The sequence below is a fragment of the Phoca vitulina genome, unplaced genomic scaffold (assembly GCF_004348235.1).
Source record: "Phoca vitulina isolate PV1807 unplaced genomic scaffold, GSC_HSeal_1.0 scaffold20, whole genome shotgun sequence".
NCBI lineage: Eukaryota > Metazoa > Chordata > Mammalia > Carnivora > Phocidae > Phoca > Phoca vitulina.
Genome location: NW_022589723.1, coordinates 37,429,438 through 37,447,177, shown reverse-complemented (window position 1 = coordinate 37,447,177; position 17,740 = coordinate 37,429,438). Strand labels below are relative to the sequence as shown.

Below are 17,740 nucleotides of genomic sequence, written 5' to 3'. Positions count from 1 at the left end.
ATTGTTATTTTTCTTTTGGAAAATCTAGAAAATCAAACTTATTCATTTTAATGAAACTATAAATAAGATGTAAAGCTTATATTTTTGCTGCATTTGTTTGATGCCTGTAACTCCCACAAGGGGGGAGTATCACCCATTATATTACTTACACAATTCTGCCTTTGTGAAACAGACTACCCTGGCCCATAAACTATAGTCATTTTAAATAGGGAAATATGGCCATTTCTAATTATACATTTGAAATCAAATCTCTGAAATCAACTAAGATATTTTACATTTTCCCAAAGAATCAAATTCCAGGTCTAAAATATCTGTTTCATTCTATATTTCTGGGTTATAATTAACGAAATAGTATTAAGCTCTCAATATGTTAGGATACCACTGATAATCTGCAAAGCTGTTTAAGGAGCAAATAACAATAATAAAGGCTTCTGAAGCCTCTCAAGAGAAAAATTCTTTGGTTTTTCTCAAAACTACCAAGCAGATAACTTTGTTATTACTAATTGCCATTCTTCCTTAATAATCTACTTTCTAAACAAAGTGAAACATATTCAAGCCTATACTCCCTATTTTTTTTTATTTTAAAGATTTATTTATTTTAGAGAGAGAGTGTGTGCAGGAGCAGGGGGAGGGGGGAAGGGGAGAAGAAGAAGACTCCCCACTGAGCTAGGAGCCCAATGCAAGGTGGGGCTCTATCGCAGGACCCTGAGGATCATGGCCTGAGCCAAAACCGAGAGTCCGATGCTTCCGATGCTTAACCAACTAAGCCACCCAGGCGCCCTGTACTCCCTATTTTATTTTAATTTTTATTTTTTTAAAAGATTTTATTTGTTTATTTGACAGAGAGAGACACAGCGAGAGAGAGAACACAAGCAGGGGGAGTGGGAGAGGGAGAAGCAGGCTTCCCGCAGAACAGGGAGCCCGATGCAGGGCTCGATCCCAGGACCCTGGGATCATGACCTGAGCCGAAGGCAGACGCTTAACAACTGAGCCACCTAGGCGTCCCCTGTACTCCCTATTTTAAACATCTTGGGGGTTTATAGTATTTGGGGGATTTCTCTAGATGCAGAAAGAGGGCTACAGTTTAATCAAACTACTTAGTAAAAATACAACTGCCCTATTCTAAATACGAGTTTTACAGAGCATACTAAAAGATTCTAGGTAAAGCCCTATCTGATGGAAAATCAATTTTCAAGAAAGTATGCCTGGCTGGGAAATTTTTTCAACAACAAAGTAACAACTTCCTAACAACACAGAAAGGTTTTCTTAAGTGACATGAGTTATTTTTACCATGATAATTTTAGAGAGCACAAAAATACTGATTTCAACCACACATTCCTCAAAGGCATAGGCATTTGTTTAATGTAACAAGACTATTTCACTACTAAGGCTTTCTGGGAGATAAAAATATATTCACGTTTTAATCTTTTTGGGTACAACAGGGTACTAATGATATAAAATTGTGTGTTTTGGCCTCCATCGTTTTTTTTTTTATTTATTAATTTTTTTTTTTTTTTTTTTTTAAGATTTTATTTATTTGCGAGAGAGAGAATGAGAGACAGAGAGCATGAGAGGGAGGAGGGTCAGAGGGAGAAGGAGACTCCCTGCTGAGCAGGGAGCCCGATGTGGGACTCGATCCCGGGACTCCAGGATCATGACCTGAGCCGAAGGCAGTCGCTTAACCAACTGAGCCACCCAGGCACCCCTGGCCTCCATCGTTTAAACACTCTTTTTTATCACTGTCCTGTGACTGGGTGATGGAAAGCTCTAACACTAGTCAAACAACTCAGTATTCTTTAAGCATCATCTTCACATGTGAAAGGCAATACTAAAAATGAATAGTCCATGAGTAACACTACCATTCATCACCCTAGTCACTTCCAATACAGATAGGATATAAGGTTGAATTAAAGATTGGTTATTTATACAATTTTCTACTAAGAAATTGCTGGGTACACAGTTGGGACTCAAACATACGCTTATTACTTTGTGACAGAAAAGAAGGGTGCTCAAGACTACATCCATCTGCAGAACAAAACATCTGTCTAGGTTTAAAGCAGTGGTCCACGGTCATAAGGAGACTGAATCTTAAAACTAGTATCATAAGCAGTAATGTACTTCAAAAATAAAAACAAAAGAACAAGGGATATCTATATTACTCTCAAAACTTCCAGTTCTTAGGAGTCAAGCCTCTTCAATCATTATTTTAGAAATTTAGTATGTTAAAGATGTCAAACATGTTAAGCCCAGTGCAGTTACATAACAAAAACAATTACTCAGTTACTCTTGATACTGCTCTAAAGAACGACTCCTTAAGGAGGGGCCCCTGGCTGGCTCAGTCAGTAGAGTGTGTACCTCTTGATCCCAGGATTGTGAGTTCAGGCTCCACACTGGGTATAGAGATGAAAGAAAAGAAAAGAAAGGAAAAGGAAACAGGAAAAGGAAAGCAAAGAAAAGCAAAAAGAAAGAAAGAAGAAAAGAGTTACACCCAATGTGGGGTTCAAACTCACAACCCTGAGATCAAGAGTCTCATGTTCTACCACTGAGCCAGCCAGGCGCCCCAAACCCTGGAGATTTTTAAAGGCAGAAACGTAAAGGCAGAACAATATGAAAAAGCATTATCAAACCCCTGGGTAGAAAAATTGTTAGCTTTTTCTTCTATAGGAAACCAATGTTTTCCTAACAGACAAATCTAAAGAAGAGTACTGTGCACGTTGCAGTAGTGCTCAATAAAATAAACTTGGAACACTAAAAAATTGGCATTCTGGGGGGAAAAAACAAAACAAAACCCCAAACTCAACCAAAACCCCCAGCCCCCAAAATAACCAAAAAACCCCCAAATCTTAACTGAGAAAAGGTAAAATGAAGTCCTTAACTAGGTAAACTTATTTTGCTAATGCACCTATTCTTATAACAGTTTCACTACCAAGAGTTTACTGAAGGAAAATACCAACCTTTGTGTTGGCTGCAATCCAATTAGAGGTTTCACTATCATCATCACACTTTTTAATCCACTTCTTTAACCACTGTTTGAAAACAACAACTGTTAGGGTACAACAAAAGACTTAAGAAAAGGACAGCAAATTACTTCAACATTAAAATACAGTCAAGTTTAAATGTAAAAGGCAAAGGACAAGATTATCACTGGATTTACTTCTTTTTAAACCAAGGGAATCCTGTAGTTCTCATATCCTATATATATAAAATCAACCAAAGGAAGACTTTTTCTGGCTGAAGCCAAGTGGGGAACCTAGAGCTTGATGAGAAGCCCAGCTCCAAGATGTGTCATTCCCCTTAGCTAATTACAAAGCCTGCCCAGGGAGGTGCCTTAACCACTGTTATCCTGATAAGCATCAGGAAGGGACTTATTCCTAAGGAATGCTTCATGAATACTTGCGATGTTCATCTGAAATAGAAAGGAAAAACACAATCTTCTATCTACAAATGGATAACAAAATTGTGGGCCCTGGTTTTCAGTCAAGTCTCAGAAGTGTTCTATTACATTATTTAAAAATGAAAATGCCAGACAAACTCACCTTACATTTAACAGGATCGTGCCAATTTTCTCCACAGTTAAAGCTGTTAACATAAGAGTTAAAAGAATTAAGTCCTACCTACTGTAAGTAAATAAACAAGCAAGCAATTTCATGTTTCATAGTTTCTCAGTGGTTTCATCTGTTTCTAGTAACTGGCAAATACAAGGGCATGAGCCAAGTTTACATTATTCCACAGCAGATTATTTAGAATTTAGTGTTAGGAGAGCGTGTACTGTGGTGTGTGTGTGAAATAAAGAAATGATTATAGGCATGAAGACATGCTCTGATGACAATTATACAAGAAAGGATTCTCTAAACATCCACCAAACTGTTAAGATAAAAAAATTCAGTTTAATCCCATCTGTATTTTTCTGATCGTTTTATATATGTATAGTTCTGTGCTGTAAACAATCTTGAATTCACCAAACAAATAATTTTCACTATTTTGAACTTAAATTTTGACCAGTGCTTTATTAGCATATATTAAATCTCTTAACACCCCAAATGAAGAGTAAAAGTCTGATTTTGTAGAGTAATTATGTAATTTAATGCTAATGCACAGTGAGCAATACTCAGGAAGCGAACAGGTCACATCTTTGCATGATCCAAACAAATCAACCTCAGCCCTGTAGAGATAAATTGTACCAAGTAAAGTATAAAACATAAGAATGTGACTAAATATTTTCTAAGAATATACTAATTGTTAATTCCTTCCTGTACTCTAGGCACATGGTATATACATTTAAGAAAGTATAAATTAAGAATAAATACAAATGCTTATGAAAAAATAATTGTTGAGTGGCTATTAGCTAATCAAGTAATTCAGGAGTGCCAAAAATCCTTTGCAAATGAGAAGAACAAAGTGCTATCAATTTAAATGAAGTCAAAGATAATGGTTACTTCTGGAAAAGAAGATGGGGAGTGGGATGGAGAAGGGAACAAAGGAGCTTCAAATGAATCTGTCATGTTTTATTTCTTAACAAAAACAAAATACTGACTTTGTGTAAGCTGGGTTAATAGCTACATAAGTATTCACTGCTGTTATTCTCTGTATTTTGGTATCAACTAAAAATATGTTATAAAGTAGGTATATAGGGGCGCCTGGGTGGTTCAGTTGTTAAGCATCTGCCTTCGGCTCAGGTCATGATTCCAGGGTCCTGGGATTGAGCCCCGCATCAGGCTCCCCACTCAGCAGGAAGCCTGCTTCTCCCTCTCCCACTCCCCCTGCTTGTGTTCCCTCTCTCGCTGTGTCTCTCTCTGTCAAATAAATAAATAAAATCTTAAAAAAATAAATAAATAAAGTAGTAGTATATAATCAGACTGTACCTCCTGTCTACAGGGTAAACTCTAAAATAGTAATGTATCTAAAACTCTAAAACAGTAATGTAATCTCTACCAAAATAGCATGTATTTCATACATATTTAATCTCTGTGAGTTTACCTGCTCCTTTTGGAAATATTTAGTATTAATGACGTGTAAGTCTAATTCTATAGCTGTTTGTGGAGAAAAAAAAAAAGAATGGTATGGGATACCCTTATAATGTCTATTTGCCAGCTCTTAGAGCTAATTGGTTTGATTGTTTTCTTACTCCTAAAAGATCCACAAGGAAAAAATGGAAAATCATCTTAACTCTCTAATAAGAATATGTGGTATTGGAAATTCTCTATTAAGTCAAATCTAGAATTCAAAGGCTGAAGAGTATGTTATAAACTCCAAGAACAGAGGTTACCAGGAAGGCTGGGGCCAGAGGAGCCACAGGGAAAGTGTTGGTTAAAAAGCATATCTCATCAACCATGTTTTATCTCTCCAAATTTATCTGCACATTTTCTTTCTAGGATTAAGATTAAACTTGTCAGAGCAAAGGAAAAATAATCCTGTGTATTTTATTTCCTAAGAGATAACTTGAAAACAGAGCAAGAACGATAAAGGGACCAAACATAATCTGACAAAATAAGCAGTCCATCAGAAATGAGAAGAACTAAGTTCTTGTCCCAGATCTGTAAGTTTGCTCCCATATTAGTTTCAGTGGAGCACACTGATTATAGCTGCATTTTTCCCCCATTAGAAAAAAGAGCAACAAGGAAAGAGAAAAAATTATTTAAGATGTGGCCTTTTAATCTAATTCTTATTTAAAAGAAATATACACTATTTTAAATCAACATCACCCACCCTCCCCACTGAGGTAAAAAAAAAAAATTTTCTACTATTTTACTACCAAGAATAAATAGAAAAGCTATGTGTACTATTTCAATTTGGGAAATCACTTGCTTACCAAAACTGGCGCCCACATTTGCAGCGAACAGGTTTAGCATCAGGATATTGGACTTTAACGACATGGTGGCAATCTGGGGCAGGACACCACTTTAACAGTCGATTGCACTGAAACCCAAGTTAGAAAATAAAAAATGACAACAAATTAAATCATGAATGCAAGATTTCCTAGTACAACAAGCAATTAACTTACATTGCTTTCCCAGTGCAAGGGCCAAAGACAGAGATGATGACACAAGCATATAAAAGCCTGCCCCCAATATTTAGTAGTCTTCTAAAGTAATGCTTTTAGATGCACTGTTTTTCTAAGATTACAGATCCCTTGAAGACCTGGTTTTACAAATATGTGAACTGTCTCCTGGTTCTACCTTCAAAATCGTACTGATAAACTTTAAAATAATTACCCATTTGTGATCATTAAGAAGCATCGATTTGGTTATGGTTCTACTTCAGGGCAATTTTCAAAGATGTAAGAAAACAACATACACTCCTACTTAGGGAAGGTGTTTAGAGCTATAGAATATACATGTAAATTTCTCTCTTTGACCATAAAAATGTCTTTTTTTTTTTTAAAGATTTTATTTATTCATTTGAGACACAGAGATACAGAGACAGAGAGAGAGCATAAGCAGGGAGAGAGGCAGAAGCAGGCTCCTCGCTAAGCCAGGAGCCCGATGTGGGGCTCGATCCCAGGACCCTGGGATCATGACCTGAGCCGAAGGCAGACGCTTAACCGACTGAGCCACCCAGGCGCCCCCATAAAAATGTCTTCTAAGAACAAAAGTCAGTTCCTAAATCATGGCAACAATCACATTTTAGTTCTTAAAAAAAAAAAAAAAAGTAAAACGTTTGAGGTATTTTTATTATGAAACAAAACATGGCTCAACTAACACTCTGCACCAGAATTAAAGTTTATTGACCATTTTAAAAATATACTATTCCTAAAATACGCTGTTTTCTAGAAGATCTGACCTTCAGTTTAATCTAAAAGACATAAAAATTACTTTGTAGAATTAAAATACCAATTTACATTCACGATCTTATACAGAGGCTCACAAACATCTTCTATAAAGAGCCAGATAGTAAAGATTTTTGTTTGTGACAGCCACGATGGCTTCTGTAGCAATTACTTAATTCAGCCACTGTAGCACAAAAGAAGTCATAGAACAAATGGGCATGGTCTAATAAATATTTACAAAAACAGGCAGGTCATAGTTTGCTGACCTCTGTATTTGATAAAAGAAAGGCATTTGATAAAAACAAGTAACTATAGCGGCACCTGGGTGGCTCAGTCAGTTAAGTGTCTGCCTTGGGCTCAGGTCATGATCCCAGAGTGCTGGGATGGAGCCCCGTGTCCGGCTACCTGCTTGGGGGGTTGGGGGCAGCCTGCTTCTCCTTCTCCCCCAGCTTGTGCTCTCCCTCTTACTCTCTCAAATAAGTAAATAAAATCCTAAAAATAAATAAATAAATAACTACAGCTCTCTTTATTAACAAAGTTTATTGGTAATGGAAGCTAAAACAAGCAGGAATATAGCAAGGTTAAACTGCCAAGCATTATTAAACATCACATCATTAATAATCAGCTACAATTTTTGCTAGCGATAAAGGAAGAATACTGAAAAAATAATTTTATCACCAAAGTTCTAGATCTATGAAGAGACATCTATTTACTGGTTTGTCACATTCCTTTGAGAATAAAGGTATTTGGTATACCTCATGAATAAAGTCCATAATCCAAGCTTATGGTCATAATCCAAGACCTTTAGGTCTTTCTTACTATCAAAAGTGTTTCGTATAAGAAAAACTAATTATATCTATTAATAAACAATTCCTCTTATTAAAAAAGGGAAAACTTAAGAGAAATCACTTACCTCTACAAAGCTATTTGTTATTAAATGCTGATACTTTAATTTAACTTTTGAATCTGTGATCAGGCGCCTGAGAGCAAGAATAAAAGTAGTTTATTAGGAAGTTCTCAGCCAAGAGTATTTTTCCACATTTATAAAATAAAATTTCAATGTGGTGGCTCTAAAAACTGCCCTAAATTGAAAATACTTAAATGTATATAGACTATCAACAAATATAACTATAGAAATCAAGACAACAATTTCAAAGTTTCTGTAGTTTTATTTTGGTAGAACCCCCATCCCCAAGTTTCTTATACACAAAATCTTCCATTTTTACCCAGTTTGTTATTACAGTCTAATGACTTATTAACTATTGTGGAGTTTAGGCTCCTTTCAGTGTCTTCTTACTTGCCTAAGACAGCAATTTGCAGCCAACTTCCCTAAGATGCTCTCCCAAAAACCAGTGTGTGAAATCAGAGATATTGACAAGAATGTCAAGATCCACGTTTTGCTATACATAAATTTGAGGGCCTTCTTCTGAGATCTGTTGGTAATTTACCAGAAATGTTTACTGACTGCAACCTGGCTTCCCTTGTCCACCTAGAACATTCTATATATTCATAGCAATTTTTAGAACTCATAGGAATCCATGAAAGTAAAGAATCCTGAAGCTTAAGTTTTATTAGTCTTAATGGTAAACACTCCTGTGAGTGTTTAAAGAAAATGGTGTTAAAGCAGAAAAAGAGTTAACCACTAAAAAAACCTGTAAAAACTATCTAAAGTGAAGACAGCAGACAATAACGTTTTGTATAATCTAGCCCCATCGACTTCTTGAGCTTCTTATGGCACTGCTTGCCTTCCACAAGACCCCATCCTGTTCTGTGCTACTTTCAGTGTACTCCTGTCACATTTGTGTTCTTTCAAAATAGTGGGTATCATCCTTCCTCAGAGGCTTTTGCATAGGGCTACCTCTCTTGAAAAAGAAAGAGAAGAATATCATGGTGGGCTCAGATGGGATAGCATACTGAATACTGGATTCACACTTACTAGCTATGTACTAGGGGTAAGTTCTTTGACCTCTCCATTTTTCAGTTTACTCATCTGTAAAATGGATAGCAGAAATAAGAGTTGTGAACTAGAACAGTGCCTGGCAAATAGTAAACACTCAATAAATATTAGATGCTGCTGTATTATTATTATTTTATTTAACTCAGCTAACATATAGTTACCAACTAAAGGAGGCCTTTTCTGACAATTACCCACACCAGTTCCTCTCGGTTCTCATGGCATCTTATACATCTCCCCATCAGAAAAATCTGTCGTAATTTTCTTTTATTTTTAAAGATTTTTTAAAAATTTTATTTATTTGACAAAGAGAGACACAGTGAGAGAGGGAACACAAGCAGGGGGAGTGGGAGAGGGAGAAGCAGGCTCCCCGCTGAGCAGGGAGCCTGATGCAGGGCTTGATCCCAGGACCCTGGGATCATAACCTGAGCCGAAGGCAGATGCTTAACGGCTGAGCCACCCAGGCGCCCCTGTCATAATTTTAATTAGAAAGTTATCTGTGTAGAGCTGGAACAAACAATCCTAAAATCTGTATGGAACCAGAAAAGACCCTGAATAGCCAAAGAAATGTTGAAAAAGAAAACCAAAGCTGGAGGCATCACCCAATTTCAGACTTCAAGCTGTATTATAAAGCTGCAGTGATCAAGACAGTACGGTACTGGCACAAAAACAGACACACAGATCAATGGAACAGAACAGAGGACCCAGAAATGGACCCTCAACTCTATGGCCAACTAATCTTTAACAAAGCAGGAAAGAATATCCAACAGAAAAAAGAGTCTCTTTAACATATGGTGTTGGGAAAACCGGACAGCCACATGTAGAAGAATGAAACTGGACCACTTTCTTACACTATACACAAAAATAAACTCAAAATGGATGAAGGACCTAAATGTGAGACAGGAATCCATCAAAATCCTAGAGGAGAACACAGGCAGCAATCTCTTTGACCTTGGCCACAGCAACTTCTTGCTAGACAAGTCTCCAAAGGCAAGGGAAGAAAAAGCAAAAATGAACTACTGGGGACTTCATCAGGATAAAAAGCTTTTGCACAGTAAAGGAAACAGTTGACAAAACTAAAAGGCAACCGACAGAATGGGAGAAAATATTTGCAAATGTCTTATCAGATAAAGGGCTGGTATCTAAAACTATAAAGAACTTATCAAACTCAACACCCCCAAAAACCAAAAAATCCAGTCAAGAAATGGACAGAAGACATGAGCAGATATTTCTCTAAAGACGACATACAAATGGCTAACAGACACATGAAAAAATGCTAAACGTCACTCAGCATCAGGAAAATACAAATCAAAACCACAATGAGATACCGCCTCACACCGGTAAGAATGGCTAAAATTAACCAGTCAGGAAAGGACAGATGTTGGTGAGGATGTGGAGAAGGGGGAACCCTCTTACACTGTTGGTGGGAATGCAAACTGGTGCAGCTACTCTGGGAAACAGTACATAAGTTTCTCAAAAAGTTAAAAATAGCCCCACATTGGGCTCCCTGCTCAGCGGGGAGTTTGCTTCTCCCTCTCCCACACACCCTGCTTGTGCTCCCTCTCTCTCTGTGTCAAATAAATAAATAAAATCTTAAAAAAAAAAAAGTTAAAAATAGAACTACCCTACCACCCAGCAATTGCACTACTAGTTATTTACCCAAAGGACACAAACGTTGTGATCCAAAGGGGCACCTGCACCCCAATGTTTATAGCAGCAATGTCCACAATAGCCAAACTACGGAAACAGCCCAGATGTCCATCGATAGATGAATGGATAAAGAAGATGTGGTATGTGTACGTGTGTGTATACACACACACACACACAATGGAATACTACCCAGCCATCAAAAAAAAGAAAAAGAAAAACAAATCTTGCCATTTGCAATGACATGGATGGAACTAGAGAGTATTATGCTAAGTGAAACTAGTCAGAGAAAGACAAATACCGTATGATTTCACTCATATGTGGAATTTAAGAAACAAAACAGATGAATATACAGGAAGGGAAGGAAAAATAAGATGAAAACAGAGAGGGAAGCAAACCGTAAGAGACTCTTAACTATAGGAAACAAACAGAGTTGCTGGAGGGGAGCTGGGTGATGGGCATTAAGGAGGACATGTGATGTAATGAGCACTAGGTGTTCTATGTAACTGATGAATCACTAAATTCTATGCCTGAAACTAATAAGAGTATATTATTAATAATATATAATATAAATTATATTAATAAAATATAATTAATAAGTTACCTAAATTAAATTTAAATAAAAAATTTTTCAAGATTTTTATTTGTGTGTGAGAGAGAGAGAGAGAGAGAGAGACAGAGAGAAAATGAGTGGCGGGGGAGGGGGAGAGAGGGAGAAGGAGAAGCAGACTCCCTGATTGAGCAGGGAGCCCAATGTGGGGCTTGATCCCAGGACCCTGGGATCACAACCTGAGCTGAAGGCAGATGCCCAATGGACTAAGCCACTCAGGAGCCCCTAAATAAAAATAAAATTTTTAAATCATTTGTTTAATATCTGCCTTCATGCTCCCTCATCCCCAAACAGTAAGCTCCATGAAAGGATCCCTCGTATCTAACACATTGCTTGGCCTGTAGAAATATTTTTTAAATGAGTAAAACCTCCACGTGTCAGGGATGCTGGAACTGAGGTCTAAAAATAATTAGTGTATTTGGTGATTCCTCAAAAGGTTAAAAACACAGGGGGTGCCTGGGCAGCTCAATCTGTTGAACTTCTGACTCGATTTCGGCTTGGGTCATGATCCTAGGGTTGTGGGATCAAGCTCCACACTCAGCGGGAAGTCTGCTGGACTTCCCCTCTGAGTCCTTCCCCCTTTCTCTTGCCCTCTGCACTATCGCCCACCCCTGTGCACTCACTAGAGTGCACTTTCTCTCTCTAAAATAAATAAATCTTTTTTTTTTTTAAAGGTTAAACACAGAATTACCATACGACCCAGCAATTCTACTCCTAGGTACATATATCCAAGAGAATTAAAAACAGGTGTTCAAATAAAAAACTTGCACATAAATGTTCAAATAAAAACACAAATTTTTTCACAAAAAATGGAAATAACCTAAATGTCCAAGAACTAATGAATGAAGAAGCAAAATATGGAATATCCATAGAATGGAATATTATTTATCCATAAAAAGGAATAAAGTACCTACACATGGTACAACATGGATGAATCTTGAAAACATTATATTAAGTGTAAGAAGCCAGGCACAAAAGATCACATGCTGTATGACATTTAAATGAAATGTCCAGAATAAGCAAATCCGTACAGACAGAAAACATATGTGATTGTCAGGGTCTAGGGGAAGGAGGGAATGAGAAATGACTGTTTAATGAATATGGGAATTCTTCTAGGGGTGATGACAATGTTCTGGAATTAAGACAGTGGTGATGGTTGTACCACCTTATGAAAAGCCACTAAACTGTATAGTTTTAAATAGTTAAAATGGTAAATATTATCTTATGTTAAATTTACATCAAAAAATAAAAAATAAGAATGAGACCCAAAGTCAGATGCCCTGATTTCCCATTTTTTATTTCTATTACTCATAATGCTTCTCTGATGTGACAAAAGCCAATGATTTCTTATAACTGATCTAGACTAGCTGGTGAAAACAAAGGTTAGCCATAGATACTAGACCAAGGTTCTTAGGTCTCAGTTATTAGGTCACAGTTTATCTCGTGACAGAGAAGAGTAAGAAAGTGATCTCTTACCCTTGAGAATAAGTACTCTCAAGAAGACAAGTGTTATCCTGGCTATTGATAAACTACTTCTCTTGACAAAGACCTGTTGCCATCACTTATATCAAAAATAGTTATTACACCAACTCTCATAGTAGAAGGCAGCTCTTTATGAAGGTAAACATAAGGACTTCTACTGATAGTCTACTATACATTATGAGCACAGTGTCAGATGCATTTAAGTACCCTTGAGTTTTGGGATAATTCTGTCTTTACAAATGAGATAACTGAAAAGTTATGATTTGAAACCAGGTGACTTTAAACACAAGGATTTCTTTTAGTATACAAAGTAGTAAACCACATCTTATGCTGATTTAGCACCCTGAGTGAATCAATAATATTATGTTTCAATTTAGGACTAATGATAAAGCAAGGAGCCTGATGTAGGGCTCGATCCCAGGAACGTGGGATCATGACCTGAGCCGAAGGCAGACGCTTAACGACTGAGCCACTCAGGTGCCCCTGTACTACATATAATTTTATATCTTAGCTTCATCACTAAGATTATAGGCATTTTCCAATGCATTAAAATAATCCACACATTTTTTTTAAGATTTTTTTTTATTTGAGAGAGAGAGTACAAGCAGGGGGAGCGGCAGGCAGAGGGAGAAGGAGAAGCAGGCTCCCCGTGGAGCAGGGAGCCCGATGTGGGGCTCAATCCCAGGACCCTGGGATCGTGACCTGAGCCGAAGGCAGATGCTTAACCATCTGAGCCACCCAGGCGCCCCCATAAATCTTTTTTTATTTTTATTTTTGTTTTTATTTTTCTTTTAAGATTTTATTTGACAGAGAGAGACACAGCAAGGAAAGTGGGAGAGGGCGAAGCAGGCCTCCCGCCGAGCAGGGAGCCCGATGCGGAGCTCGATCCCAGGACCCCGGGATCATGACCCGAGCCGAGGGCAGGCAGACGCTTAACTGACTCCACCCAGGCGCCCACACAAATCTTTTTTTTTTTTTAATAAACTTGAAATAAGCACCCCCCCCCAGGCGCCCCAAACCCTTTTTTTTTTAAAGATTTTATTTATTTATTTGACAGAGAGAGAGGGAACACAAGCAGGGGAGTGGGAGAGGGAGAAGCAGGCTCCCCGTGGAGCAGGGAGCCCGATGTGGGGCTCGATCCCAGGACCCTGAGATCATGACCTGAGCCAAAGGCAGTCGCTTAACCGAATGAGCCACCCAGGCGCCTCTCCAAACCTTTTTTTAATGGCTATGTTACATTCCATCTTCCTTGGACATTTGGGTTGTAGGGTTATGATAATGTAATCAACATCTTTATAATAATCTGCTCAATTTCTGGTCATTAAAAATGAATATAACATTCACTGTCATCTCTGGCTCATCTCTTCCTCTTATAGTCCATTCTCTAATTCTGACTTTACCCTGAAAATAAATTCAAAATCCAACCATTTCTTACTACCTCCTCTGTTACCATCCTGGATCAAATTGCCATCATCTCTCACCCAGACTGCTGTTAAGAGTCGCCCAACCTCCCCGCTCCTACTTAGTCTCTTCCTAATGCCAGCAGTCAGAGCAACTCTCTATAACCATGTCACTCTTCTGCTCAGAATCCTCTCATGGCTCTATCTCAGAAAAAGCCAAAGATCTTATATAATGGCGTATAAGGCCCTACACAATCAGCTTCATGCACCCCTCCCACACACTTCTCTGCCTCCCTTCAATATATTAAGTTTACATTTATAGTTCAAAAATATTTTCAAAACTTTAGATAATCATCATCATTAACTTACTCTATATACTTTGCTTTGCGGACTACTGAATTTTGACAAATTATTCATTTTGCATTTCAATGAGACTAGGAAATTATTTCAGTATGAACTTGAGCTCTGATCCCTTAAGCCAAGTATTTTAAAACAGACAGTATTCTATAGCTTTTGTACTAAATTTCCTACTTTAGAATACTAAAGTAGTGCTCTTCTGTTTCACTGTGGAGAAATAATGGGAGGCATTCAATTTATTCCACTATGAGACATACAACTCTAATGTCACATGTTACCAAAGCATTCTCCATAAAGTCTCAGTGGACTACCTTAAAAATAGATACAATCTTCGGGCACCTGGGTGGCTCAGTTGGTTAAGCATCTGAACTCCTGATTTCAGCTCAGGTCATGATCTCAGAGCTGTAAGATGGAGCCCTGCTTCGGGTTCTGCACTGGGGATGGAGCCTGCTTGGGATTCTCTCTTTTTCTCCCTCTCCCTTTGCCCCTCCTGCACCCCAATGGGGAAAAATGATGAGTTAGATGCCATTAAAATGCAAACCTTTGTTCATCAAAAATCATTGAGAGAGAGAAAAGGGAAGCTACACATAAGGGAATTTAGTTGTAATATATATCTAACAAAAAACTATCAGGATATTTAAAGAATTCTTATAAAGCAATAAAGTAACAAAATTTTAAGTGATCTGAATGGGCACTTCATAAAAAAAGATATCCAAGAGGCTAATGGAAAGGTGTTTGACATCATTACCCACCAGGAAATTAAAAGTTAAAACCCTAAGGAGATCTCCTTACATACCCACCAGAATGGATAAAATTAGTGATTATAAATATGGGCAAGGAGTAAAGCAGTCACACACAACTATTTTGGAAAACCACTTGGCAGTATCTTTTGAAGCTAAAACCTCACTCCTGAGTATATATTCAAAAGAAGTCAGTGCATGTTTATCAAAAGACACATATAAAATATTCTTTGTAGCTTTCTCATAGTAGTCAAAACCAAGCAAACAAACCAAAAAACTCCCAATGTCTTCTCTCAGGAGAAAGAAATACGTTAGTCATAACAAAAAAAACCCAAACAAACCTAAAAACATAGATATATTTAATACATGCACATATCTCAAAGACATTAATTACGTTAAATGAAGCAGATACACACTCACAAGAAGAATACATGCTACATGATCCCATATAAATGAGGCTCAAGAACAGGCAAAACTAACTGATGGTGACAGAAATCATGACAGGGAACAAGGGTGAGATGGATCCCGTCTTAAGGCGCCTAAGGATGAACATTCTGGGTACTGGAAAAGTTCTTGATCTGGGTGGTTAGTAAAACAAACATACTTTTAAGGTTAATGTGCTTTACATACTTTAGTCACTATATTTAAAAACTTAATAAAAAAGTAAAATAAAAATCAACATACAGCAAACTGAGCCTATTGTACTTAAGAATAAGGATTTTCCCCTGTAAAAGATGAGATGCTTACAGTACTGAGATTAACACATATCAAAATTTAGTCTGTCTCGGGGCGCCTGGGTGGCTCAGTTGGTTAAGCGACTGCCTTCGGCTCAGGTCATGATCCTGGAGTCCCTGGATCGAGTCCCGCATCGGGCTCCCTGCTCGGCGGGGAGCCTGCTTCTCCCTCTGACCCTCCCCCCTCTCATGTGCTCTCTCTCTCTCATTCCCTCTGTCTCAAATAAATAAATAAAATCTTTAAAAAAAAAAATTAAAAAAAAAAAATTTAGTCTGTCTCTTGCCTCAGATAGTACAAACTGTATGACTTCAGCTTCATAACTATTTGTAACCTTTAAGATACTGTTAGAATAAAAACCATATGATTAAGATGTTAGGAATATTCTTCTTGGAGCAGCACTGACTTAGAAGACTACATTTACTTCTTGCTGGATCCACTCAACTACTTGATGTAATATTTATGTAGTTATATTACAAAAGTACTGGTTTACAATTTTGTGAATAAACTTATTGACAAAACATGAAAGAATCTGTTCCAGAACAGAAAAAAACAACTATAAAGTTGGCAACATAAATTAATTATGTATCTAATAGAAACTAGGAGGTGAAAGAGATAAAAGTGAATGACAACAAAGACGTATCAATTTCTTCACCTTCCACAGTAAGGAGTTAAGATATACTGCTTACAGTTGATGGAACAGAAAATAACTATTAAATAGCATTTAAGTTATATTATCTAATTTAAAACAATTTATTTTTGCATATATGTAATATCCATTCTGTAAGGCATTTAGAAGAGAATTTAAAACCAAATGTAGTAACAATGGCTGTAAGAGTGCTACTTGCATTCCACTTTGAGAAGAGTCATTTCAGGAATGAATGTGACATCTATTTTGTATTGAATGCAGAGAAGTGTTTAAAGTCATATGTAATAAAGATGGATAAAAGAGTGCTTATAAAAAATTTAAAAATTAAATACATAAAAAATAGAACAATTTATTTTTCATATACCATGACCCTAAGATTCATTTTTTAAAAATCTTATGTATCATTAAAGCTCAAAGTTAAAGCATTTGGTTTAATTTTGCTAGAAATGAGCAACAAGTTCCTGTCATCATCTCTGTTTTAAAACCTCCATATATGAAAATAAATCATAAAATTTTTTAGCAACATCTCATAGGATGTTGAATTAGAACACCACAATTCCAGATGTGTTAGCACTATCAATGATTAGTCAAGATGAGACTAAATAATATTACATGAAGGTATTTAAAGACTTAATAGATACAAGTTTACCTTTACCATCCCTAAGATTAATAGAGAAACTATACATAGAAAAGAAATTTAGGCCCTAAAACAACTATATTAAAAAAATAACCAAGTGCTAAGATGAATAAAAATAGATGAATATTTATTTGGTCTCAAGTGATAAATAATTTAAAGATTTTATTTATTTATTTGACAGAGAGAGACACAGCGAGAGAGGGAACACAAGCAGGGTGAGTGGGAGAGGGAGAAGCAGGCCTCCTGCGGAGCAGGGAGCCCGATGTGGGGCTCGATCCCAGGACCCTGAGATCATGACCTGAGCTGAAGGCAGACGCTTAACGACTGAGCCACCCAGGCGCCCCTCAAGTGATAAATAATTTAGAGAAATTATTTTCATTAGTCCATGAAAACATCAAGGACAAATCTTAGGACAAAAAAATTCTCAAAGTATCCAGTTACCCTCCTGACTATGGAAGCATAACATTGTGTAGGGGAGACCCACTTAACCAAAGAGCCTTGATGGTATAGCACAAATTCATCACTAATGTATACAATGATGATATATGCTTAAAGCAAGAGAGAATAATATATTTCCAATTACTTATTCAAGGATACATGCGTATTACATATCCATTGCTAAGGAATAAAAAAATGAATCTACCACATAACTTAACTCAGGCACTTATGATCACACATCTTGAATGGAAATAGGCATTTAGTGAACATAAATGGGGGCCTGGAGTCATACAGCTTATGGTCTAAGAAAGAATACAGACATGAAATA

The 17,740-nt window shown here is 37.1% G+C and overlaps 1 protein-coding gene across 1 annotated transcript in view; it reads right to left on the bottom strand.

The window, feature by feature from the left end:
- The window catches only part of ARIH1 (ariadne RBR E3 ubiquitin protein ligase 1), a 120,262-nt gene that overhangs the window by 17,178 nt on the left and 85,344 nt on the right, over nucleotides 1–17,740 (bottom strand). Inside the window, exons 6-9 of the mRNA XM_032417626.1 lie at nucleotides 7,680–7,746; nucleotides 5,810–5,916; nucleotides 3,537–3,579; nucleotides 2,955–3,026 (exon numbers count right to left, since the gene is read on the bottom strand). Coding sequence (XP_032273517.1) covers nucleotides 2,955–3,026; nucleotides 3,537–3,579; nucleotides 5,810–5,916; nucleotides 7,680–7,746 — 289 coding nt within the window. The remainder of the gene's footprint in view (nucleotides 1–2,954; nucleotides 3,027–3,536; nucleotides 3,580–5,809; nucleotides 5,917–7,679; nucleotides 7,747–17,740) is intronic.